This window comes from Balaenoptera musculus, chromosome 16 (assembly GCF_009873245.2).
Source record: "Balaenoptera musculus isolate JJ_BM4_2016_0621 chromosome 16, mBalMus1.pri.v3, whole genome shotgun sequence".
In the NCBI taxonomy this organism is placed as follows: Eukaryota; Metazoa; Chordata; class Mammalia; order Artiodactyla; family Balaenopteridae; genus Balaenoptera; species Balaenoptera musculus.
Window position 1 is genome coordinate 17,377,949 of NC_045800.1, and position 27,582 is coordinate 17,405,530.

At 45.4% G+C, this 27,582-nt stretch overlaps 1 protein-coding gene across 1 annotated transcript in view; it reads right to left on the reverse strand.

The window, feature by feature from the left end:
* The window catches only part of TCF7L2 (transcription factor 7 like 2), a 189,456-nt gene that overhangs the window by 150,999 nt on the left and 10,875 nt on the right, over positions 1 to 27,582 (reverse strand). The window contains 1 exon segment of the mRNA XM_036828248.1: positions 25,028 to 25,096. Coding sequence (XP_036684143.1) covers positions 25,028 to 25,096 — 69 coding nt within the window.

The window sequence follows — 27,582 nt, forward strand, 5'->3', positions numbered from 1 at the left end:
CCCACAGAAGCCAGCCGAGGAAGGAGAGGTGGGCAATCGTGGCCTCTGGCCTTCCTAGATAAGGATCACTGGTGAGCATTCCAGCCTCCGCCAAGGGCCTCAGCAAGGCTTGTGCTAACTGGTTCTGCGGCCATCACTCAAGCGCTCAGGAAGCCCTGGTCTTGGGCAGTGGTCGACAGAGAGAACACTGGATTCCGGGGTGTCTCCCATGCCCGGCTCTCTCCGTTGAGCTGCCTGCTTTGGCATGTGGACCACCACACTGCCCCTTTTCTGGCTTTTAGGCAAAAACCAGTTGAGCATCACTTTGGGTATCACTGAAAGCAGCCTTTTCTTGGTGCGCTAACAGACACCTTTTGACAGGGAGCACGAATCATTTTGGTTACCGTGGCCAAGAGGGTCACCATCCTCCTCCCCAAGTGTCTTTTTTTTCCAATGCACAGAATTCTTTTATTTGTTAATTCCCTCCCTGGGGGAAAACAGAGCTCTAAGGGCTCCGGAGTCTGGGCAGGGTCCTAATCTAGGCTGCACCTCCTACTGGCCTGTTTCCTCACCTGTAAAATGGGAGTCTGTCCACGACCACCTACCTCGCAGGATTGCGATAAGGTATAAACGAGATTAATAAACAAGTCCTTAGCCCCACGCTGGACACAAAGTTCCCAATAAATGTTGACCATTATTATTTCTTCTTGAATATAATTTATTAAATTAAATAAGAAAAAAAAAGAATCAGCTCCCAGAGGCTCAAAGCTACATGCCTACAGTCACTGGATACTTGGGATAAAGATTCAACAGCTCACTTACTCGCGATATTTCTGGAGCCCCCAGACAATGAGGAGAGAGCAAAGAACTGACGCTTCCCATCCCTGTGGAGTGAACATCAGGTGGGGAAGGGAAGAGCCGGGTAGAGGAAGATGCCAGGGTGTGAGTGATCACCGCACGGAAGGAAACCAAGGGGCAGGCCTGAGGGAGGTGAGGACCCCTGAGGAGGAGGTTTCAGAGAGGGGAGCTCTGAGGGAGTGGCATTTAAGCCAATTCCACCAAAACACCAGGCAGCGGTAGGCTTAAGGAGAAAACGATCTGAACCACAGAACAGCCCGGGTGAAAGGTCCTCCTAGATCAGTCCCTCCCTCTGAGCTCCTCGGCATGTGGTGACATGCGTAAGGCCACCCCTATACTTAGTAAAATCCAGCGCAGGCCAGGGTCTCTCCATCCCTAATCAGTCCCGCCCCTGCAGGGAATGACAGCCTTTAGGAGAGAGGGGCGGTGGCTCGGTACCCAGGACTGAGACAGAAAGACCACCACGAAACAACAAAGTCCAGCCACTGTCAGGGAACCAAGGAATCTCTCAGCAACTATCTCTGTGGGTAATCGTGTGCTTCAGCTCGAAAATAATTACAGCCAAAATGTACAGAGGTTAGGAGATTCTCCCCCCACCCCCCTCGCCCATCCCAGCCACAAGTCACCTCTCACAAGCTCCTCCCGTTTACCTGCCCAAGTCCCAGGTTCCCATTTACAGCCATGGAGCCTCATAAGAGAGTGTTGGGATCTTTGCAACCAACCCCATCTCTGCCTTTTCATCTCGCCCATGGGAGAAAGGAGAGAAAGAGGCAACACCAACTTGTGAAAATCAGGTCAAAACTCCAGTAGCTAGAGACTCTGATTTAACTGATCTGGAGATGAGACTTTTATTTTCTAGAAGCTCCCAGGTGATTGTATTATGCAGCCAGGGTCAAAAACTCCTGGGTTACAGGAATGTAACTGATAGGTGTCCATCCAATTATAACAATGCGGGGGGAGGGAGTTTGGGGGGGACTTAACATGACCAGTTTTTTTAATAGACAATCTTTATACTGTCTCTGGCAAAGTCACATGTTGCCATCTTGCCCAACACAACTGGCACATCACAGAATCCAAGGTTTTAGAAGTTTGGTGGTTCCTCAAAAAGTTAAACATAGAGTTATTATAAGATTCAGCAATTCCACTCTTAGGTGGATATACCCAGGAGAAATGAAAACATATGTCCATACAAAAACCTATGAATGGATAAAGAAAACGTGATATATATATATATGTATATATATATGTGTATGTGTGTGTGTATATATATATCTCCGTGCAGTGGAATGTTATCTGGCCCCAAAAAAGGGATGAAGAACTGACACATGCTAAAACATGGAGGAACCCTGAAAACACTATGCTTAACTAAGCAAAAGAAACCAGACACAAAAAGCCATGTATTTTACGATTCCATTTATATGAAATGCCAAGAATGGGCAAATCCATAGGGATCACCAGAGGCCGGGGGAGGGGGAAATGGGGATTGACTGCTACTGGGTATGGGGTTTCTTGTTGGGTGTGATGAAACGTTCTGGAACGAGATAGTGTAGATGGTTACACAACTCTGTGAATATACCCCAAATCACTAAATTGTACACTTTAAGTAAGAGAATTATATGGATTATAAATATCTCAGGAGAGCTACTGGCCCAATGCAGGGTGGGGAACAGGAGGCAGCCCACCACAAAAAGCATCTTTACAAGCAGGTTATTACTAAAGACACATTCCCAGGTCCTGCCTTCCAAGATTCTGATCAGTAAATGGGGTAGGGAGAGGACACAGGAGAAATCTCAATTTTCACCGAGGTAAGAGTTCCCCGATCAGGAAAGCCTGAAGCATAATGACCTAACACTTCATTCCAGAATCTCAGAGGAGGATCAACGCCGATTACTCTTCAGGAGAGGCCTCGAGGGGCCAGAACAGAGCCTGAAGTCTTCCTCAAGATGCTCCCATCCCTTGTCCTACGACTCCCTCTCCCCCCCAGGAGCTCAAAGCCCTTGGCAAAGACAATGCAAGCTTAGCGCCCCACAGCATCTAGCTCAGGAGGCCTCGCTGGGCAGGCTGCACTTCTTTTGATTCCAGAAATGTTAGCCCAGCGCCCAGTAGATTGGCAGTGAGCTGGAACTCGAACCCAGGAATCCCGACGCCCATGCGTTCTCACCTCCAGCTCCCACAAAGGTCTCTTTGTTGGGTCTGGGTGTCTCCCGGAGGGCACGTTTCCTCCCAGGGCTGGGGAGAGGAGGCGAGGGCGGTGTGTAGAATGGAGTCTATGCCGACGACGTACAGTTTCTGCTCTCCAGGTTGCCCAATCCCACCACCCGAGGGGATGGATGGGCAGAGCTTTCCTGGGCTTGGCATGGGGCGTCCTGGAGGGAGTCAGGTTCCGCCCCTCCCCAGGCCTCGCTGCTCTGAATCCAAGGCCCGACAGGCCGCCCACACCCTGCCAGCGCAACAGGGCTCAAACGAACAAGGGGGCTGTTGTTGAGACACGCTCTTTAGCCAGTGAGGTTACCCTCTAGAAATACTTCTAAATAAACACATAGGCCAGCCCATCCTGAGGTCTACACGCTGCCCAGCTTTCGGCACAATGCTTGCCTCCGTGGCATTTCATCTCCCCCGTGGCCCTGGCAACCACCTCTGTCCTCCTTCCTGTCCGGAGTGAGGTTTCCTTGGGAACCAGAGGCAGAACCCACAGGCTCACTAGCCTGAGGCCGGGCGATCACGGCATGCCAGAGTTCTTCTTCCAAAGCCCCTGGCCGCCTCCACCAGGGAGACAGATCTCTGCTTCAGATGTGATGCTGCCCTGGCTGGGTGACCGGGACGATCCCAAAGAGAGATCACCGTCCCTGCTGTGGGGTCGTACCCTGACCCCTCTTGACAATGGGAGAGACTCACCCTGTGGCTTTCCCTACCCTGGGGCAGGGGTTCCCTGCTTTCTGAACCACTCAGGAGCCTGGGCTACATCTTCACACTGTACACAGGTACCCCACTAATAAGATCTCTGCAGCATCCCCACTTCCCAGAAAGGGAAACTGAGGTCCCAAAGGTACTGGGAGAAGCCAGGGGGCCACAGCCCTGGGCCCCCCAACTTGGCATGTACCCCAGATGGCAAGGAGGGATCCAGTACCTGAGGGTTCCTGAGGAAGGCCACAGTGCCCACCCTGAGGGGAACTGCACAAAGGTGAGAGGCAGCTTTGAGCTACAAAAATACAGGATTCAGACTCGGACCAAAAGACACTGAATGGTCTCAAATTTAAATGCCTGCCTAACAACACTTTTCCCCCGGAGGGCTTCCGTCAAACTTTGTCCCTTTTGGTGCTTCAAACTACCCACTGGGGTGGGTAAGGAAACATTATTCCCATTTTAAAGGTGAGAAACACAGTTGGAAACGTGAAAGAACTATAAGCACCTGTCAAGTTAATTCTTAACATCCTTTTACATCGTGAGATTGTGCATCTGACCCCAAATTTAAGAGATTCGGATGTATTGCCGGGGGAAGGGTGGGAGGGAAATAAATTTTACCATCCTGAACTGCTCTGATATTTAATGGATGCAATTAAAAGTTACCCTTCAAGCAACAGGGAAAAATAAATAAATCTGTCTAATCTGAGTGACCCTGGGGATCTGCAGGACAACCACTAATCCAGTCCCCACTGCTATGTGTCTGACTCCATGGAGGAATAACTACCTGTGAGTCCTGAAAGGCAGGCAGTTGTCTTTATATTATTAACAGTAATGGAAACACACTACCAGGAATAATCATTCCTGCATCATGCCAACCTGAACTTTCATTTCACTGTATGAGCTGCTGGGCATCAAAGCCAACAAATTCGCAGAAATGCTCAGGGAAGAAAGGAGGGGGAAGAGAAGAAAGCCCAGCCTTCTGCCCACCAGCTTCCCCCGACCCCATCCATTAGAAAACATATTTCTAAATAAATCATGAGAAAGCCCAAGCTACAAAATATTCCACAGTGCTAGGTGCGCCGAAACCCCCAAAACATCACCTCAGAAAAAAAAAAAAAAAAAAAACGTTTAGACCTCAATCTCACTGATTCATCTATCCCCACCTCGGTCCAAATTAGATGAAATGCTATCATGCTGCTGTTTTAAAACAGTGTCCGAGAAGGTAGAAAAGGTTACCCACAGCAAGCAAGGACTGCCATCCTCACCATAGCAACGCGCCTATTTATAATATGGTCTACCTGCTTCAAAGGCTTGTACAAGACACTCAAGGCAAGTCTAGTGCTACATCCAAGCCGAAGATGAGCCGGAAACTCTCATGAGCATGTCAATGAAACACTTCCAATTACATTACATGCCACAATTATTAGCATTGACTCTCAATTTTTTTTTCTTTCTACTCAAGCAAAAGCAAAGGGGAAAATGAATTACGACAGTTTCTAGGACATGGTAGAAACCCAGCATGTCACTTTCCAAAGTGCTTTGGCTATTTCTTTTTAATGGTTAACCCCGATCCACACTTGAGGTTGCTGAATCCTCACCAGGGTCAGGCGCACACAGCCTGGTAAGGTACCCGCAGGTCCACAAGGAAGGCCTCGGCCATGCATACCAGATGCAGAAATTCCAGAACCCAGACTCAGATCTACAGTGGACCACGGAGAGAAAAAGAGGCTTTTGTTTTAGAGGGAGACGTAGGCAACCACAGCCAATTCGCCTCCAAGGTCCACATTAGAGTTTCCAGAGAGGAGCCCAACTATATTCCTATCAGCAGCCTCCCGTTTCCATGTCAAAGTAGCAACCATACAGCATCAGGCAAGGCCCAGATTCAAACCCCAGTGCAGCCACTTACTAGCCATGTATTTTGGGGCAAGTCCCCTAACTTTCCTCAGTTTTCTCATCTGTAAAATGGGGATGATGCATAAAGTTGCTGTGAGCATTCAGTTTAAAAATATACGGAATGTTCTACAAACTGACACATAGCAAAAGTTCAACAAACAACATCTATTCTTTTTTTTTGTTACTAATATTGAAGTTCTTCTGGACTGATGATTGCCGAGTAAACAAAGCCTCAGTTCCCGCACATGACAGAACCACAAGAATACCTCAAAAATGTGAGTGTTCCCCTCCCTTAACACACACTCCAAGGGATAATGCCCGCCCCATATCACAGCTGGAAAAACTGAGGCTAGACTCACACGTGTACCAGTGATAATGCAAATGTTCAAACCTGGGGGGCCAGGGGGAAGTTCAGAGAAATAGAAGGGTGAGTGACTTACAGGAACCATTAGTGGAAGGCAGACAGAGAGAGACCCACACTGTTTTCATTAGGTCAAATGGAAGAATGACAAAAAGCATCCCCTGGACCAAAGTGAGTGACACAGAAGATTGGGATTCACAGTTCCAGACACCCTACTCTGCTAAGTGCTTTCTTTTCCCAATAGACTGTACACTCCTATAGGGCAGGGACTATGTCATTGTATCCAGGCATCAGCAGAGCAGTGGACATATCACAGACCCTAAATAAAGAATCTGTTTCTGCTGAATGCATTCAGGGAAGGGGGGAGCTTCAGCTTCTTGATATCTCCCCTAAAGTGCTGGGCTTTTTTTTTTTTTACCAAAATAAAGGCAAAAGATACAGTGTTATTTCATTTTGTTATCACAACAATCCTCTGAGGGATATTTTTATTATGCCTATTTTACAGACAGGGAAACTGAGGTTTAGGGAAGTTCTAGCTCAAGATCATACAAAGTCACAAAGCAGCAAAGTCGGGATTCAAGGTAGATCTGTCTGACCCTAACATCAAGCTCTTTACCACTTCGTTATTCTCGATCTTTCTCTTGATGTATCATGGGTAGAATAGTTCTTGGCTACGAGCAGATGCCAGTAAGTATTTTTTAAACGGAAACAGAAAAGAAATGGGCAACTCAGGTTGTAGCTCCCAGGGCTCACAAAACCCTAGATCAACCACAGCTGAGAGTGCTTCACCATAGCCTTGCACACTCACTGCAGACATCCCGGAAAGAAGAATTCAATGCACATCTTCACCCACCCATCTCTGCAAGAGAAGGCCCAGGAGCAACACCAGTGACAGGAAATGGGCTGGATCTGTTCAGGTCCAAGTATTCAATTATTCCAAACCAGGGATCCAGCATCACCAAAGAAAAGGGAGCAGGAGGTCAGGGCAGCACCCACCTGGGCGGAGTTCTCGAACATGACACCTTCTCCAAATCGTCCTGGGGAGGAGTGGAGGCCGCAAGGAAGGGAGGGACGCGGAAAATGCCCTAATGCATCCTCTTAACCAGAGCCTGAGCACTTCTCCACCAGAGACAAACACAAGCACAGCAACAGTGACTTCTAAGTGTGCAGGCCGATTATAGCTTTACTTTCAAAAGAGCTCTGATTGATCTTTTTTGATAGACCTGAAATAAATTAAACTAGATTGACTCACTTGAGAATGGACTCTAATCCCTTAGTCAGATCCCGGAGAACTCAAACCAAACCAGCTGTTAATTTAGGCTTTATAAGATAAAGCATGAGAAATCCAAGCTGATGTACCCCAGAGCAAAGCTTACATCATCTCTGTAAGCAATCAACTTACTGCTTCTTTTAGGAACTAATCAGTTCTTGGGTAAGTGGGTACCAAGCCTGCACTCTCACAGCGAAAACTAGCTCAAGGAAAGGAAGAAAGGCGAGAGAGGAAGAAAGGTCCCAAGAAACACTGACTGACTCACTCCTCGACAAGCTCAGAACCAGCCCAAGACATTTTCGTTTTGCTTTCTGCTAGTCATCCATCTCCGGCTCCAGAAACTGCAACAGCTTGACCGGAGCCTCAGCACCAAGTGAGAGGAAGCTGCTGACACTCTTAATATTTCTTTAAAAAAAAAAGGTGGGGGGGGGGGTTCTGCAGAATTATCCAGAAAATATTCCCCACTACGTTTTTATCCTCTCATCTTTGAAGATCACACTGTCCCCTTTATCTTTGCTCCTGGGAGCCTTTGATTTGAATATAGGAATCCCAAGGCTTTCAAGTGGCGGCTGCCCGTGGCACTAATAGAGTTAACAAACACACACACACACAAAAACACACACACACACACACACACAAACACACACACACACACAAACTGCAGGCTTCTTCCCAAACTAAACTCTGCTCACAAACAGGCAGCCCTCCCAACTTGCACCAGGATTTTTTGGAAAGGGATTCATTCCTCTATCCCAAGTGAAGATGGGCATTCACCTTGACTGGACCTCACCCACAGTCTCACCCCAGGAGGCTCCACCACAGCGCCTTTCCTTCTGAAAAGAGCAAGGCTGCCAGCCTCTTGCTCCTAAACAATGATGTTTCATAGAACACTCTGTTTACTGAACATAAGGGGATCAAGAATTGAAATCCAATTTAAGGAATTATGGTGCCTTCGGACTGTTTTTCTTCAACGATGAAAAAAGACAGGCATGTTGTTTCTGGAATTAAGCCAGAAGAAACTGATCCTTGTAGTAATACAAGAAAAAAGAAAGAAATCAATGAATGTATGTGTTTATGTATGTGGTTGGAGGGAGGGGAATAACTAAAATATAAGTTAAAACCTGAGGAGCAAATGAATTTGACTCCTGCTATGGAAGGATCCTGAAGTTGCTTTCAAAGTCCTATTTTAATACCTATCTGACAAGGAGAATACAGTTCATCTCTCAATACTTCTCAGAAGCAGAAGCAATTTAACCGGAAAACATGGGATGAAAATCAAGCACAACGTCTGTCCACTCGCCTTCATTAGTAGCAAAACAAACCGCACACCTGAGCCAGGAGTCAGAACCGGAAAGGACGACAAGTATCATTCCCCTTTGAATAAAAGTAACCACTGCCGCTCTGTACTCAGCACTGGTCATTGTATGTATGTTTTCCTATTTAATCCTCTGGGATCAGTTCTGTCCCCATTTTGCAGATAAAAGTGCTGTGGCAGGGAGGTTCCAGAACCAGCCATGGCCCCCCATGCAATAAATGGGTGCGACTTGAGACCCCAGGTGTGTCCAACTTCAGTGCCAGAGCCCTCATCCATCACCCCAGAATGCCTCCTTTTTACAGCAAAAACGCTGAACTCCAGAGAGTGCAGCACTTTCACAGCTTCCCACCTCTGTGCACATCCTATGGAGGCATTTCACAGACGAGCAAACTGAGACCCAGAGAATAAAGCTCTCCACAACCAGATAACTCAGAGGCAGACCTAACCGTCTTCTGAGCTCCTGGACCCCTAATTCTAATTATGAAGCTTCATCCTCTCCCTTAATTAAGTTCTTCCCCACTGTCATTCCCAAAGACAAAGTCCTCCCCAGAGGAAAATGCCTCCTCTCACCAAGGGCTGCCTGGGGAAGGAGTTTTGTGATTGACGTTAATTTGGGGGGAGGGGGGGATAGAAAGGAGGCAAAACTATTAGATGAAGTAAATTAAGACATTTCTGAGAGGTATGGCATAAATCATCACTTAGAGGGACTGACCAATTGAAAAGGTACAGCACTGCTCTGGATGAAAGCTACGCCATCAGCCAGGATGCTACAAATGACAGCGGAAGAAGACAGGAAAATGGAGGCACTTTCTGCAGCCCAAGGCCACTGACCAGCTACAAAGGTCTGGCCAATGCCAACAAAAATACCATACCTTTCTGATGAACAAAGACTGCTAAATACAAGTCCTTTTTGTTTTTCCAAGGGAGGTGGGAGGGTGGGAGAGCATCAACACACTCTTCTATTGTTTTACACGTCCCAAAGCCAAAAAGAGGGGCGTGAGGATTAAAAAAAAAAAAAAAAAAAAAAGTCCATTGACTGTTTTCTGATTTCTCATATTTCACTCTTTTCCTTTCGGCCTCTGAAAAAGCTAAAGAAAGAGAGCCATAAAAACGGACAAACCTCCCAGCCCTGTGTGTGAATTCAGCCTTCTGCAAATGAGGGAGGTTTGAACTGGACCTTCTGGAACCAGGAGGTGTTCAAGAAACAGTGACTGCTGTCAAGTCGATTGGGAGGATAGATGTCATTTCTTAACCTCCATTGAGAATAAATCATTCCGGACAAGCTCCTTACTGCATCGCTGTTATCCAAGCGGAAGTGTGAACAGGCCCGAGGAGAGAGCCGTCCACTCACTGATTTCTTGCCCAGGAGAACCTCCCAGGAAAGTTCCAGCGAGGGGACCTGTGTCGTGGGCACGGACTCAACTGCAGACATGCTGCCCCTCCCACCATGGGTCCTGGCACCCAGGGCCCCCGAGCAGTGAGCTTCTAATCACAGGTTCTGAAGGCCCCTTGTCCCCAGAAACCCACTAGGGCCGCTTGTCTTTGAGACAAAGTGGAGGAGGACGGGGGCTATTACACGCTTATTACAGATTCAGACAAACAATAACCTGACCACAGCGGCCCCAGGAAACTCCCTCGTAAAGAAAGAAATAAGTGTTATTAGGTTCGCAAGCCAGGAGCCAGCCCTCTGTCTTTCAAGAACCAAAAGGGATGCCTTTTAAAATCTACTTTTTTTAATGAAGTTCGAAGCAATAGAAATTCGACCAAAGAATAGAGCAGACGCTACAGCCAGAAGGCCACAAATCCCTGTCTTGCTGTCGCTAACTTCATGTCCATCAGAAGCTGAATAATTCTAAGTCCAGTCTCCCGATCAGTTTTTTGTCTGCCCTCCCCAGGGAGGTAAATTATGTCACAACCCAGACTCTTCAAAAGGTATTCTGGCCTCCTGATTCGGCCCACTCTCTTACAGGAGAAATAACTCAGAAACAGATTCTTTTGGCGGGGCGGGAGGGTTGGGGGGGGGGGAGAAAAAGCACAAAAAGGTGTGCAACACAATCGGTCACCCACTTGTCCACTTGGCAAGAGTGTAACAACAGTGTTGTCAGGGTGACCAACTGTCCCCGTTTGCCTGGGGCCGATGGGTTTCCTGGGACGCCCGATTGGTAACAGTAACGTCACCATTAAACCTTTCTCATGGACCAGGCACCGGGCTAAACCCTCTCACAGGATCTCACAAAGACCCACACGGGAGGCAAGTCCTCTTATGAAACCCATTTTCCACAGATGAGAAAACGGAGGCACAGAGCCATTAAGCCATTTGCCCAATTTAAAGTTTTCAGCTTTACGTACAAACAAAACCAAAAAAAAAAAAAAGTGGTGGAAATCAAATACTGGGATAAAGAAAAGTTCATACTTTATGGGAAATTTTGACCTGGAAACTCGTTAACGAGGAAAAAAAATATTTCCTGCCAAAGGAGATGAGAGGAAAGCAAGGGAATCAGGGGAAATACAGAGAAGAGGAAGATCAATCACAAGTTGGTCTAGATGTTTCCAAAATAGTCCTTAGAGACATTACATAACTAACACAGAAAGAGAGAGAAGAAACCCCAGGTGGGGAGCGTGTGACAGCAGAGGATCCAGGACGGGGACAACGGCTCTGCGGCCACTTGCCAGGGAACCCGGGCCCCGGCGAGATCTCCAATCTCAATATTCCTTGGGAAGGCCAGCCTGGGGCTCCCTCTCCTCAGACTCCCACGGGCCAGGAGCCCTGGTCCCTTTGGTTCCCAAGCAGCCAAGTTCACGAGCTGCGATGGCAACTGGAAACCACAAACCATGAACGGAACCAGAAGTCGGCCGAAAGATAAAGATCCACTCTCACGGAAAAAGCAACGATAGCAGAACCACGGAGGTCGAAATCAAAACCATATCTGCTTTGCATGGGGCATGTGGTTTTGTGTGTGTGTTTTCTACACGTCAGTTCATCCGCTCCCGACGTGTGCAAGTCACTGTCGGGCTCCTTTAACTGCTTTGCAAAACCAGGGGCCTGGAGAGAAGCATTTTGGCCCAGAATTCCAATAAGGCCAGAGGAAAAAAACACCAAACAACTCTCAACTTTATTATTATTATTATTAAAAAAAAAAGAAAAACACAGTTGTGGAGGCAGGGGGCATCCAACCCGGTCTGCAACAACAAGGATCTTGGTGCTCTCCCTACACGCTCCGAAAATGACAAAATCATGGCAGGAGGAATGTGCTTGTGGGGAAACGATAAGTACATTCAGACTTATCTTCTGATGAAGATAAACTGGCAAATGTAACCCAACTGAAAAGCCACCAGAGCAAAACATAGTTGTTTTCTGTTTTTTGTTTTGGTTGCCCTTTTTTTTTGAGGCAGGGGTTCCCCTCTTCCAAGGAAAGAGGGTCTACCACGTGACTGAAGCTTTTTCCTCCAGAATTCAGGCCCTGAGTGCCAATTCTTCAGACAGAAATGGCTTCACACATCAGGTCTTCTGTGACATTTGTCAACTGCTTTCACTCACCATTGTGAAAATGTGACAAGTGACAAGTTTTTTAAGACAACACAAAACAAAATCGGGTGCACAAAGCACGGTGGTGGCTTGGGAAACACCTCCTTTTGAGCTTCAGGGGACATTTTTGAACCTTCCTTTAAGTTCTCTTTCACAAAAAAATGCCTGCCTACGTTTGGGTCAGTGAGGTTTTTTTTTTTTTAATTAACAGGAAAATTCTTGGCTTCTTCAGCCCTAACTAAGCAACTGAAGACCAGGAGGAGGGAAGAAGAGAGGCTTGCTTTTGATTTTAAGGATAAGAATCAAATTCAGAACTCTGTGATTCCTGAAACATCTTCTGAATTGTCTTATAGATTCCATACATCAATTAATCCCTTATCGAGAACTTGATACCATAAGGAAGCTAATTTTTTTTTAGTTCTACAGAAAATAATTTATTTTAAGCTAAAGAGTTGATATTATCTCACTATTTCATTTTTGTATCATATTTTAAGTATTCCTAGGTCTTCTACTACATATTTATATCTGAGGATCTAATCAAAAGGACAAAAACACCTCTTTGCACACATGACTGTCAGATTTCAGCCCTGTTCCAAGACCAGAAAGGGACAAGTTAATCAAGAAAGCACCCCTCCTGGACCCTGAAAAGACTTACCCCTACCACGAATAGGCCATTCTACCCAGAAAGTAGATGCTTTCTTTTCTTTAAGAGTCTGTTTTCCAAAAACTCCCTTACTCATTGCCTGCCCAGTGCACACTGTCTATATGCCACCCCCAGGAGTATAAATCTTGAAAGCACTTTCGAGCCAAACCAGACGGAGCCCCAGTAAAACTCATGGACCACAAGGGATGCTCCCTCTTTCAGTGCAAAGTTCTTCCTTCAGATTCGGAAGCGCATCTCAACGTTTCTTCCAAATTCATTTAGTTGCACTACTTGTTCTGAAATGATTGGGAGGTCTACCAACGGGCAGGTCAACTTGAGGGCTTCAATGTGCTGGTGGTTTTTGGTGGAGATGGTAGTTTAAATTATCTCAAAGTGTTCTGCCTAAATTCTACTGCTAAACTAGTCTAGAATATTCAGATTCTCAGAACTCAGTATTGAGCCATAATTGTAAAATCTTAACTTTTTATTATCATCCCTGGATTCGTTCTTCAACTGAGTTGGAGAAAGTCAGAAAGTAAAATTCTAATAAATTTGCCTCTGGGAGAAAAGATTTGCCTGGAATGAACACTCAATGTATACCACGACCCCATACAATGAACTTTACCCCAATTAGAGAAGAAAAGCTCCCAGGACTTTAACCTTCATTTACACCAGCACTCCCAATGGTTAGATTTATGGGCTGGGGGCAAGAGTGTACAACCATGAATTTCTTGGCGGTCCACTGCCAAGCTCCTTACGCACTCCAGTCTTTCAAATGCTCCTTTGAACAAGCCCAGAGTCCAAGTCCAGTCCACTCCACAAAAGAAAAGAAACAAGAAAACCCCGAAACCAAAAGAGAAAAACCAAACAATAACAACTCAATGGCAGGCTTTACCAGCTCCTCCCAAAACAAAAGGAAACTAGAGTCTTCTAAGAACATCCTGGACCAAACCAACACTATAGAAATGGGGGGCGGGGGGAGTAAAACCAGAAATTTTTAGATGAAAATCATAAAATTCCCAGGAATGCAAACTACTGGATGAATCTAGACTACAAGGTCCATATAGATCCTAATGAGTTTGAGTTGTGGAAACACCAGTATTTAGCTCCGAAAGTTACTTCTCTAAAGTTCAATGTTGCCATTCCCCTCATCAGTATATACTGAGCACCTACTATTGAATTCATACAAAGCTGGGTCACCCCTCAACAGCTATTAAAGAAAAATAGAAAACTTTAAATAGATAAGACCTTCCAAACTCTCTTCCAAATATGCATAATATATGTATTTCAGAATAATAATGCCCTCTTAACTGCTTTCCAGTAGAGAATCAAATGCCCCAAGATTATCAATTTAAACTTAGCTGTCCCTTTTCCCTCTCTCTCTCTCTCTCTCCCTCTCTCTTAAATCATCATTAAGGAAATAAAGCATTTTCTAGGCTTCGTACTACAAGGCTTGGAAAAACCCAGAAGGATATTGGGGAGCTGGAAACACAGAAGAGGAACCTCAAGTTTCCTATATATTTTGGACTGTCAGCAGCATTTAGGAAAAACACCTCCTCTCATTTCTGCTTCATATGTTTTCCTTATTGGTTCATTTACAAAGCGCTGCTCTCCTGACGGCGGTCAGTACATCGTTTTGTCATTTCTGCCTTTCCCCGCCATTAGTGCAGGCTGCTGAGACGACACCCCAGATGCCTCCCCAAGTGGCTAGCAGCATCAACGCATCCCTTCCCTCCAAGTGGTCCCCCCGTTGACTCATGTTCACCAACGCTCATACATCATTCCCAAATTGGTCCAAATGAATTAAACACAGCTCTGCTTAACATTACGAGATTTAAATGGATTTTCTCTCTACAGGTCTGCCCCATAATTGGGTTTATCCATCTTGTTGAAGTACAGTTTACACTTGCTAACATCACGCCAATTCAAGCTACATTTTCTGCTCCAGTGGCAGCAGCAAGGCAGATTTGTCATCGGATCATAACAGGTAATTCAAACAACAATTAGTTTGATGACGGCCCGTATGTCAATGTCTGCTCCCAGCAGCTGGGCTCATACTCTCTGCTCTGTGTTCCTCAAGATGAATTGTCTTCACAATTCTTCAATTTCAATCATCAACAATGCTTACTGAATCAACTTAAAAACTATTGACACCAGACTATCTTCCCTATGGGGCAGCCTCGCCAAAGCTCTGGTGAAAAGAATCCTCTAGTCCCCCACCACCGCCCCAGGATGGGCTACTACCACACACACATCCATTTTCAAGCCTTGGACAATTTCTGATTGTCAACCAACGTTTTTTATTCTAGTGCTTCACCTCAACCTCAAAATTCAAGGAGGCACAAGGTTTGGGAATAGAAAGGAATGAATTTGCTTGTGAAGGCTCATCCATCTACAAGTAGGAAAGTGCTTAATTTTTTGGGGGGGCGGGTAAGTCCCCCTGCAGGAATTAATGACAATTGTCAAAGTCTGAGAAAATGTTATAATCCAATGGGTAACACTACTTGTCATTTAAAGGAAAAAAAAGCTAATATTTCTTTTAAAAACCAACTAACCTCCAAGCATCTTGAAAATTAGAAGATAATCACATAAATATAAACCAGTCCAACTATGGTTATGCATTGTTTGGGCAGTGCCATAGTCATTAAGACAGGATACAAATTCATGCACTGAAGGAGAGCTGAAATTAAAATATGAGATACCTGGGAAAGAATATTAAGTTTATACGGGGATTGAAGGCCTATCTCAAATTATTTGGTTGAGTACCAGAAAAATATACTTATTGGCCTCTCATGTTATGAAAGAGGTTATTATGAAAAAAATGCAAACTTATGTCCTCTGTTCCCTTTCTGCTCACAGTATACAGTATTTAAACACATTCACACCCCTGCTGTATACCTACTATGTCCCAGGCATTCCTGCACAGTGCTCTAGGGATACAAAGATGAGTAAGACACACCTCAGAAGAGCTTACATTCTAGTCAAATGTTACAAGGACTAGGCAGGATTTTCAAGTGACATAAGAGAAATGCAAACAGCAACCAACAGGAGTCATAAATCTTTGCTACTCAGCAAAGATAGTCCATGTTATCAAATTTATCATGTGTGATGTTCTTGACAGGAAATAAAAAATATACAATGCATGTCGGAATAAGGCTGATCTGAAATCTACAAATGAGTACTTTACATAGTTCTCAGTGGTTAAAAACAGCTGCTTGTATTTATCAAGCAGTGTGCCACTGCCCTACCCGCCTCATCACAGACCTGATCTCATTTCATCTCCCAACAACCTTCTGGAAACTAGCATCATCCCCCATTTTACAAATTAGGTAACTAATTTACCTAATTAGTAGGTAGACACTGGCAGAAACTGGACCTGAACCCGGGTTATCTAACTCCAGAAGCATATGTGCTGAACCGCCCACCTCCTCTTGTACCTATCGCTTTAAAATGCAAAGGTAATGCTCCTAGGGCCTCAGTGGCAGGGTGCCCACTTGAAGCTGAAAAACTAAGCCCGTGGTTCTCAACCAGGGGCAGCCTGGGCCCCTGGGGGACATTTGGCAAGTTCTAGAGACGTTTTTGGCTGTCACATTTTTGTTGGGTGCTAGTAGCATGGAGATGGGAGAGGGGAGAGGCCAGGGCTGGAGCTAAGCAAACATCCTGCCATGCACAGGACAGTCTCCTGTGCAACAAAGAATCATCAGCCCAAAATGTCAATAGTGCTGAGGTGGAGAAGCCTGCACTAAGCCATCTTATCTCATCCAGCCCGAAAAGACATGCAAATTTCCAGTCCAGGCCTCAATCTTTATAGAAGCTGGTGGAACCAAGTGTCTTTCCAGCTGGTACCTCAAAAAACTAGGGTTTTGTGAAGATGCTTCAAAGAGTCCACAAATATTTGATTCTAATGTTTCTTTTTATAACATGCCATAGATAAAGAAATATATAGTACCTGTGCCTACTCTGGTATTTTTTAAATCTCAATGTATTACTCATTAAAATATTAAACAAACTGCCAACCACCCAGGGGTTTTGGTGGAACCCTTAGGAAGAATGGTCAACTGCCGCTTCTGTTTCATTGAAGAGTATGCTGCAATTCCAAGGTAAACTGTTTAAAAAAAAATTGTAACCACTTATCTGTTTGACCAGGATGTGATACCATGCAACCAAACCCAACTCCAGAAACAAATTAAGTGCTAAGCTTGATAAGCCTGCAAACATCAGCCATAACCCACTTAGAAATGTCTGTGCTTAGCTAAAAGGCCCCATGATTCTCAGGGACTTTATTAAAAAAAACAAATACCATTATAAAGTGCAACTTATAAAATGAAGTTACTGGGAATTCCCTGGCCGTCCAGTGGTTAGGACTCAGTGCTTTCACTGCCAGAGCCCAGGTTCGATCCCTGGTCGGGGAACTAAGACCCCCACAAACTGCTTGGGAGTTTGGGACTGACATGTACACACTGCTACATTTAAAACAGATAACCAATAAGGACCTACTGCATAACACAGGGAACGCTGCTCAATATTCTGTAGTAACTTAAATGGGAAAAGAATTTGAAAAAGAATAGATACATGTAGATGTATAACTGAATCACTTTGCTGTACACCTGAAACTAACACAACATTGTTAATCAACTATGCTCCAATATAAAATTAAAATTTTAATAAATAGCTGCAAAAAAAAATAGCTGCAAAAAATAAATAAATAAATAAATAAATAAATAAATAAATAAATAAAATAAAATGAAGTTACTAAGAAAATACAACCAGCTGACTGCCACAGACCAGACCTCTACACCTACTGGCTGTGGTCCATATGGGGGACACAGATGGCTGATAGAACAGTTGTTTCCATTCTTTCCGGTTGTTCTAGTCAAAGACAACCAAAACTTCTCTGCATCCTCACCAGCCCTCTTACAGGCCATGCAGGCTGGGCCCCAAGTGCCTTAATATGGTGGAGAATGAGAAGATACAAATATCTCAACTTATACAAATATAATGATACAATTAGGATAGACAGAAGTTAAAAACCAGTTAAGTAAAAATGAGATTGTTTTATTTTAACTGGCCAATGTAATGCAACTGCTATTGGCTTGGACAAGAGGATAACTTCTCCTTGAAAGATGGACATTAAGGGCTTCCCTGGTGGCACAGTGGTTGAGAATCTGCCTGCGAATGCAGGGGACACAGGTTCGAGCCCTGGTCTGGGAAGATCCCACATGCCGCGGAGCAACTAGGGTCGTGCACCACAACTACTGAGCCTGCGTGTCTGGAGCCTGTGCGTCTGGAGCCTGTGCTCCGCAACAAGAGAGGCCGTGACAGTGAGAGGCCCGCGCACCGCGATGAAGAGTGGCCCCCGCTCGCCGCAACTAGAGAAAGCCCTCGCACAGAAACGAAGACCCAACACAGCCCAAAATTAATTAATTAATCAATTAATTAATTATTTTAAAAAAGATGGACGTTAAGCCAAACAAATTGGACTCCTGGCTTCTTGTCTCAGCACTGTTTCCACCAAGTGGTGGGACCTCAGACAAACCAATTCGCCTCTTTGCGCCTCAGTTTCCTTGCCTTTCAAAACAGACTCTACCTTTGCTCCACTCCAAGAGCGTTCTGGGGCCCAGGAACACTAGCATCCCTTGGGAGTGCGTCAGAAACGCGGAGTCTCAGGCCCCAGCCTGGAACTACTGATCCCACATCTGCATTTTCACAGCACGGGGAAGTCTGAACAGCACTTAGACTGCCAGGCCCCTCAGCCTCAGGCTCCCACAGCCCCCTGCATATGACAGCAGAGTCCCACCTTCTCACACTGGTACTAACTCAGGGGACAGTGGCCACCACTGAGATGACCTGTTAAAGAAATTCTCTCAAAAGAGAGACTCCTACCACCGAACAGACATCCTTTAGAACTCCGAATGCAACCAGTCTTCTCCCCCAGGGAAAGAGTCAAGCCAAAATAAGCCAACAAACAAAAGATCTTACAGCAGTTGTTCTCATGAAGCTACATGCATCAGAATCATCCAGAGTGGGACGGGGTTCAGATTCCAGCATCCCCCTAGGCCGGTGCATTGTCTTTAATGCTCCCCTGGGGATTGTAATGTGCAGCCAGAGTTGGGAAATACTGCCCTTGCCCACCTGCCACAGAAGCGGCGTCAATATTACCTGAAAATTTGTTAAAGCTGCAAATGGCGGGACCTACCCAGAACCTGAAACTCTCGTGGGGCCACAATGTGCATCACAACAAACCCACCAGGCACTTTCTAGGTGATGCTTGCTCAAATCTGTGAAACATAGACCTAGTCCTGATGAATGAGAATCTCCAAGGGGTTAAAACCCAGGATTCTGTATTTTTGAGCGGCTCCCAGGTGGTTCTTTTGTACAGACCCCAGAGAGCTGGTTAGTCGCCATTGCTTTAGGAACCCCCAGACCCTGCTAAGCTTATATTCTGAGCAGACAGTAGTCAGCATGAGGCTGTGTAGTACAGGCTCTCTCCAGCCCAGTTTTGAATCCTAATTCCTTGACCATGTGCAAAATATCTTGCGTATTTGAGTCTCCATTTCCTGATTCACAAAATGGGGATAATGGCGGTAAGAGTAGCTACACCATTTGGGTTTCCTTCTGCGTTGTTATGAAGAATCAATAAAGAATTCACATACAGCACTTAACACCAGACCCAATGCGTTGGGAGAATTCAATGAGAAGCTGCTACTACTATCAGCTGTTGTTATTGCCTCTGACCCCTAAGACCAAGCACATCACTGCCCAAGCCACTCTTTCATAAACAAAGAAATCCCTCTTCTTGAGCCTTACAAAAGTATCTGGCTCTCCTCCCATAACCAGGGAGAAGGAAAGGCCTCAGAAGCTCATCAGAACCTAAGGGCAGTCTAGTTTCTCACTCAAAATGAGAAAAAGTTATCCCCCTCAAGTACTTCCAGCCCTTAATTTTTACTCAGCAAACGAAAATGACTGAGCAGCCGATAAGTGATCAATTGACTGATTTCAGAAGCCTCTGGGGCAACAATTCCAAAACCTCAGTAGGCAAAAATCAGAACCCTGATTAAAAATGCAAGCTCCCAGACTGTATCCAAAACCTACTCAGTCAGACCAAGAGGGGTGGGGTGCTTATACATCAGCATCCAAAACATCACCAAAACTGAAGCTCCCTTGATACGTTTTGCTCACTGATGAACTCCCCAGGGGCCTGGCACACACTAGACACACAATAAATATTTTTGAATGAATGAACAAGCATTCTGAGGTATGCACTTAAATTAGACAATTAGGCTAAAACGCACCACTATAGCAAGTGAGTGAACCTTTTGAATACGTTAACTGGCACCCAGAGGCTTTGTCAAACTACTCTAGTGAAATGACATCTGTGTCTGTCTGTCTCTCTCTCACATACATACACACACACACACACACACACACACACACTGCATTCTTTGTGGAAAGTGGACATGAAATCTCACAGCCAGTCTGGTGATGGGACTAAAGAACTGTATGAAGAACTGGCTTCTGGGAGTTCTCCCCCTTAGCCCAGATCTGCTCCTCAATGGAGACAGCAAATCCTCACGAAACCTGAAAGGCCAGGGAACTTGTGGAGCAAGGGAGGGCCCAGAACACAAGAGACGACCATCCGAAACATGAACTAGGGAAAAGCCAGGCACCCTCAAACATCCTGCCCAAACCTGCTGGTACAATTCTGTGGACATTTTTATCACGAACACCAAGGATCTACTGGGGCAAAGAGATGGACCCTGAGCCATAGCACCTCAGGAATCTTAACAATGTTAAGACTCCGACAAGACTCAGTGTCAAGTTCACATTCAATAATAAAGGACCAAGAGGGGACAGGACACTCTCCAAATTGTATCCTTCTCTTGCTGGCTCCACAAAGCACCCAGACCCTGGAGGAAGGTCCTCAGGCCGTACTGAATCATGGCGGATGAGTTCTAAGACCAAGCAGAATGGTATGGGCTGGGAGAACTCAGATGGAAGCTTGCAAGCCTGAAGATGAAAGGGAAAGCAACACCCACTACAAAATCTCCACCGCTCAGCTGTGTAAACAAATAAAATGGTCCATTTCTTCTGGATCCTCTCCTAGTTGTCTTTGTGCACGCACACACAGACACACACACACAAACCACTTCACATCTGAAAAGAAAAACAACCAAGAAAGGTCTACACAGTTTGTTTTTGCTGCGTGTGGAGTTTTTTTTTCCTAAATCACATCTGACTTGGTGTTAAAACATCAACCTTTGGCCAAAATACTCTTAAAACAAAGGCTAAATTGGTTCTGAAGTAGCCCTTCTGAAAACCAAGGGAAACATCTTCTGTGGACCTTGACCTTGATTCCAACCCTGCTCTTGGGGTTGGAAGGAGTGTGGGAAGAGCTCTCTTCAGGGAGGTAGTGGGGATAGTGCTTAAACGTTTATCCACAATCACCTGCAGGGCACCCCTGGGAGGCATCTGCAAAGTGGGTCCACCTCTGCGCTCAGCCTGCAGGATCTCTTCCGGGTTAATGGAGACAGTGGGAGGAGTTCCCAGAAACAGGCCCCAGTGGGAGGAGCTCCCACTGGGGCCAGAAAGCAAAGCAGTGCGTGAAGGGGCGTGCACCGGAGCTTGGGCAAACTGGCCTCTGATCCCACCCAGATCTTTTTACTGCTCTGCCTCCTGTGTGTCACTCACACACCCAACAACCACTATGCTGGTGCATTTCAAAAGATATCATTTGAAATCCAGTGTTCAAGTCTCTCTCAAAAGGGCAATGCAAGCTAAACACACATATCACTCTCCCAGTCGACTCCTGAGTATGAACAACAGAATCCAACACATGTATTCCTCCAAAAGATGTGGGTGAGAATGTTACTAGGGCCTTATACTCATAGTAGCAGGAAACTGGAAGCAATCCAAATATCCAAAAGCACAGAAAGGACACCTGCATTGTGGCATAGTACATGGCAGTAAAAAGGAGCAAACTATGCTGCAGGCAATAACAGGGATGAAACACACGCATAATGCTGAGTCGGGCCAGACATGAGACGGTATATTCTACACAATCCCACTGCTAAGAAGCTAAAAAACAGGCAAAACTAATCCATGGTGATAGATGAAACTAATCCAGGGTGAGAATTTTTGTCAGCAGTCGGGGGAAGCTTTGAATACGTTGAGACCCCAGGAGAATTGGTAATACTCCTTTTCGGGGCCCAGCAAACTACAGCCTATGAGCCAAATTCAGCCACTATCTGTTTTTATGAATAAAGTTTTATTGGGACCCAGCTACACCTATACCTATTCCCTTAGGTATTATTTTTGGCTGCTTTCACACACAATGGCAGAATTGAGAGGCTGCCACAGAGATTGTTCGGCCTACAAAGCCTAAAATACTTATTATCTGGCCCTGTACAGAAAAAGCATTCCAACCCCATTCTATATATTGATTTGGGTGATGGTTTCATGGATGTTCACAAAAGTAGAAGTTCATCCATCTCTCCACTGAAGATCTGTGCACTGTGCTGTACTTATATCTCAATAAAACTCTCTACAAGTCAATAGAGTTAAATATCTATGTCTTAAAAAAAAAAAAAAGGCCTTTTAATTTTTATTCCAATTATACTGTGTTAACCATTTAGGGAAAATATGGCTTTTGTGTTGCTCTTGTCTTTTCAAAACTGAGAGGAGTTAGGAGATTGTCAAAAGTGAGGAAGATCCCAACACATCAATTGATACTGTGTCCAAACCTTTTAGAAGAACATGACAGACACATCTAGAGAATCACTCACAAGCCATTCATGTAAACGTTGCACTTGGCCAAGTCCTGAGATTACAGGAGGGATGGGAAGGGAAAGGAGGAGGAATCTCATGGCATGCACGGTGTCATTCTGCTCTAGGTTATTTCAGGATATAGCTTAGGAAAGCAACCAGCTCAGCTCGGGTTGAAATACTGTACCTATTAAGGTTAAACCGTTTTAAATTTCCAGGGAAGAAAATTCTGCCCTGACAATCACGTTGCATCTAAGCCTTAAACTGGAGAATGGGGCAGAGGGCAAACATCCGCTCTACTCTGCACCAAAGCAGGGCCACCCTCTCCTCTCACCCTCACGTCGCTACTGAGCAGCCATGTGCCTTGGGAACAATTTTATTGTGTCTGAGGTCTCCTCTTTTTTTCCCCTTTGCTGCTTTCGTTTCGTTTTGTTTCGCCATTTATCCTTTGATGGTCAAACTAAAATTACAGCTAGGTGCCATGTGGCTTGACCTCATCCTGGTCTAGCAGAGATTGGGGGAGAATGAATCCTCAAAGCATGGTGGTGCTGGGTCTCTAATAAAATATCTCTCTGTTTGCCCACATGGGCATCATGCCTTAGCAAACAGAGGCAGAGGAGGACAATACTACCTGTTCATGGACGAGTAGTAATGCTTTCAGTCCTCCAAACAATGAGCTCTGTAACTTACTCCATCTCCCTCCTGAGACAGCGCTTCACACGGCCCGCACTGTGCCAGGTGGTTTGGAGAAAGACGAACTGCTCGGCCTAACAAGGGACACTTCAGCAACGGGTGTAAAGACACAAAACAGCTACTCTGGGCTCGGCCGGTCTCCCAGTGACATGGCCCCAGCCAGCCTTTCCACTCCAAGATAGGGATCGTGACGCTATTCAACCTTGACAATCCCCATCCCCCAGGCAACAGGATTTTCCAGACCTCCACAAGATGTAGCAGGCCTCGGGACACTGTTCATCACCCATTCATCAAGAGTTAGGGTTTGGGCTTGTTCTCCAACCAAGCCCTGAGTCTATACCCTTTTCTGGGAGCAACAGTCACTGTGCTGTTGATCCAAAGGAAGACGGGTCCCCCAAGGCGAGTGCCAGCAAGAACACCAGCCTTGGGGACTTCCCTGGCGGTCCAGTGGTTAAGACTCCATGCTTCCAATGCGGGGGGCGGGGCACGGGTTCGATCCCTGGTTGAGGAACTAAGATCCCACGTGCTGTGCAGCGCGTCCAAAAAATAAAACAAAAACAAAAACAAAAAAACACACCAGCCTTGGAAATAATCTGGGGGTGGAGGAGCATTATCGAGAGTCGTACTTTCCCCTAAAATACACACACGGACCGGCAGCACGACTGCAGAAGGAATCAAAATATTTTTTAAATGAGTCACTGTCACCTTGAAATGAGTACAAAACACTAGGGGCTCCACCGAATAACAACGTCTGCTGAGTCCCGCTTTTCACTGGTGGAATAATTCACAATGTACCTGGGGCAAAGGGCTACTGGAAAGTCTTCTCCAGACAGAGGCAGATTTGAAACAGCACAGCTACAAAGATGCGATATGGCTGTGGACCACATACACACACACAAGTTATCTGCAAGGGCTAACCACAAGAAAGGGAGCCAGGGAAGAATGGGAATGATATAACCAAGCGACACCAGCTTCCAAGGAGAGAAGACCCCAGAGCCAGACTTGAATGCCCCAACAGCGGGTTTCAAAACCTCCCTTGAAGGGTTAACCCAGAAGCAGAGGACTCAAGAAGTTTCGGCACCATTAGTTACACCATGAGGTCCATCCATCCTGGCCAGGCCAGGCAGACAGACGAAAATCGTATTAGTCTGCTCTCCCTTCACTACTGCACTCTGTTGGCATCAGTTCAGCTCTGAGTCTATATTAGTCCGTGATTTGTTTAGCCTTTGGATTTAAGAGAATGGAAGTACTACGTGAGCAGGAAACAGGACACTCATCAGAAGCTGGGATCCGTCGCCTTTCCCTCCCAGCACTTCCAGTGTCATGTATCAACAAGTCCGAGAGAAATCAACATTTCAGAACAATCAGGTCAAAAGTGATATTCTTAGCACCACTTAACATGATTTTGATCCACCGGAAACAACTCTCTGGCTGTCACACGGCCTCCTCTCCCATCTCACCCCCCTTAATTCTTCCCATTCACATTCTGTCACCTCATGTGACTCCCAGTTTAAGACCCCTCCTGAAGCCAAAAAACAGTAGCCAAGCTAGGGGGTCTGTGTGCCCATCATGCCTGATCAAGATGCTCTTAACAAAAAAACACAGGCTTCTCCTTCTTTCCCTATCTTTAAATCATTTTAGCAGCATTTCTTCTGCTCTTGTTTCTTCTTTGCTTCCCACCTCCCCCGAAGAATCAACCACCACCACACCGCCATCATCGTCACCATCATCATCACCTAGGTCAGGGGGAGGGGTGGAGAATAAGAGACACAAGAGACCTACACATTGACAAATCAAGCTTCGGGATCTCTTGCATGTCCTACCTGAATTGCAATCTGGTGTTCAATCGTTTTGTACGCAGAGTAATGTGTGCTCCCGGACTGAAAATGGAGCTGTAGAAAGAAACCAAATCAAAGCGTTCTGCTTATGTCACAAACTACAAGAAAACATCTTAAGCAGTTTATGAATAGCAGACAAACCTTCCTAGATTGAACTGCAGCCTTGGCATTCAATCAAGACCTCTGTATTTTTATTTGTTGCTATAAATAAGATGCTCATAATAATCTAGTCTAAAAAAAAAAAAGCACCTATTCAATAAGCAAAAGGGGGGTGGAGGGGGCCAGGAGCGAGGATCAATGACATGAAAAGGAAAGACGGACGCCCATTAAGACATAAAGGAAGCCAGTGTGCTGAGCAAGATGCTGCAGAAAAATTAACTGTGTGTTGCAAACATCATCAGAATTGCGACACGTAGGCAAGAGGGAAAGACTGGGGAGAGAAAGGATGTGAGAAGCCACAAGACTGCAAAGGTACAAGCCCCCCAGAGTTCTGAGAACTAGGCTCTCACCCTCAAACACAATTCTATTTTGGGGAAAACAAATGTGGCAGGCAGAATTCAGGGGCCACTTGATGCCTTATACATTCTTTCGCAATGACTAAGCTATCAGTCCCAGGACGGCTCAGGACAGCTCTGAAGCCCGCACGCACTCTAGGAATCCACACTTCCCCAAAGAAGGAGCCAACCAGTGCCGAAGAGCCACTGAGTTTTCTAAAGACCACCTCTTTGGGGGCCCCTGGGTGAAGGTACATCCCTGGTTCACCCAGACTCTCCACAGCACAAGGCTAAAGTCTCTCCTGGGCCTTTCCCTCTGAAGCCCTATAGATCTACCATCAAAGAAATGGGTAGCCCCAAATAAAAAGGAATACCAAGAGGCCTCTCCAAATTCTTCTCTTCCCAAATAGTACTTATTAATCTTGGGCTCCTACCAATTGGGAGAACAAACACCACCTGCTGACTTATTTTATAAACAATAGAACAAACACTAAAAGGTCTCAACAATATCTGAAAATGCATTTTAATTGGCCATAAACGAACAAATGATGAAGAATCACACGGTCCTATGGAATCACTGCCCATCTCCCTGGCAGCAATAGGCAAATCAGTTACATTTCCAAACACAGATCTGTATTACTATAGCAAACGATTGCCATTACTAACACTGTACGATTACTATTACCAGAACCTTCCTGTATAGCCGTTCTTTAGACCCCATTATTTTGTATCTTGCTCCCTGCAAGAAAAATTATTCAGTTTATACAGGTTTTTATTTTGGGGGAAAAAAAAAAAAGAAATTCACATAAGAACTTCTGAACCAACTCAAACTAAACGCAACCCAGTAGTAATGAAATTTTTTAAATAGCCTAAATGCATACTGCTCATGGGATAAGGCTGTACTGTTCCCAGTTGGGGATATAGTGGGTTCTGAGATCACTGTATCTGCTCCAAGTGAACAAACAAAAACACACTGCCTGTATATATATTAGGAGTCTGCTTGCTCCCAAACATAATAGTAATCAAAGTTAAAAGGGGGCACAATAAAGGTGGGCCAAAAATATATATATTCCTTTACCTGTCAAAGCAGAGTAATGAATCACACTCCCTAAAACAACAAAAGATAAAGGCTGAGCCACTGAGATAAGCCCCCCTACGCACACAGCACACACACCCCTGCACACACACACTCAGGAGCAGTTCATCCAAAGTGAGTCACTGAAAAAGACAGATGAATTTGCCCCCTTGGCCCCCCTGTCCTTTTTGTGAAAACTGCCAGTCAGTAAGCGGAGATCGCACTAATTACTGTGACAATTCTGCATTGTGTTAAAACAACTTTTGTGCGAGGGATAGGTTCCTCTGCGAGTTTGGAATTCTTGGCTGAGAGCAGCTCTTGTCGGAGCGGGGGACTCCCCTGCTCAGGAGAGAAGGCAACACTAAAACCTCGTCCCCCCTTTCAGCCGGTTTTAGGCTGCGATTTTCCAACTGCCTGATTCAGAGCTTAATGGAAACTTGTCCAAGCTTTTCTTCCCACAAACCTTGCGGAGCCCTAAGGCAATCTTGCACTCAGGGTAACCACAGAAATCTCCTATCATCAATTAAAATCCAATGGACACCTGATAACTTAAGTATACGTCGTGGAAACAAAATTTCATATAATCGCAGCCTTCTGAATAAATTAATGAAACTGTGGCTAATCCAAATTCAATTTCCATTTGTCCGGTTCCACACTTAACCCTCACGTTCATCACCACCCAAACAACAACACAAGCCCAGAGAGAATGCTACAATTAAAGACAGTAAAAATGCAGCTGCAAGGTCCTTAAGAATCTGGTAGGACAAAGTTAATTTCACCTTCACACACACCAATCTAACATCCCCAAGTAACGCAACTCCCCTCCTCAGGTATCCAGGCACACAGAATAACCGCCACCAGCTCATAAATCCACACGGTACAAGCTCCAATCAGCTCTTCACTCCCAGCCAGTACCCACTGTGTTGGAGAGATTTTGAGCTTAAACTTCCCCCAGCAACAGCGACGAAGAC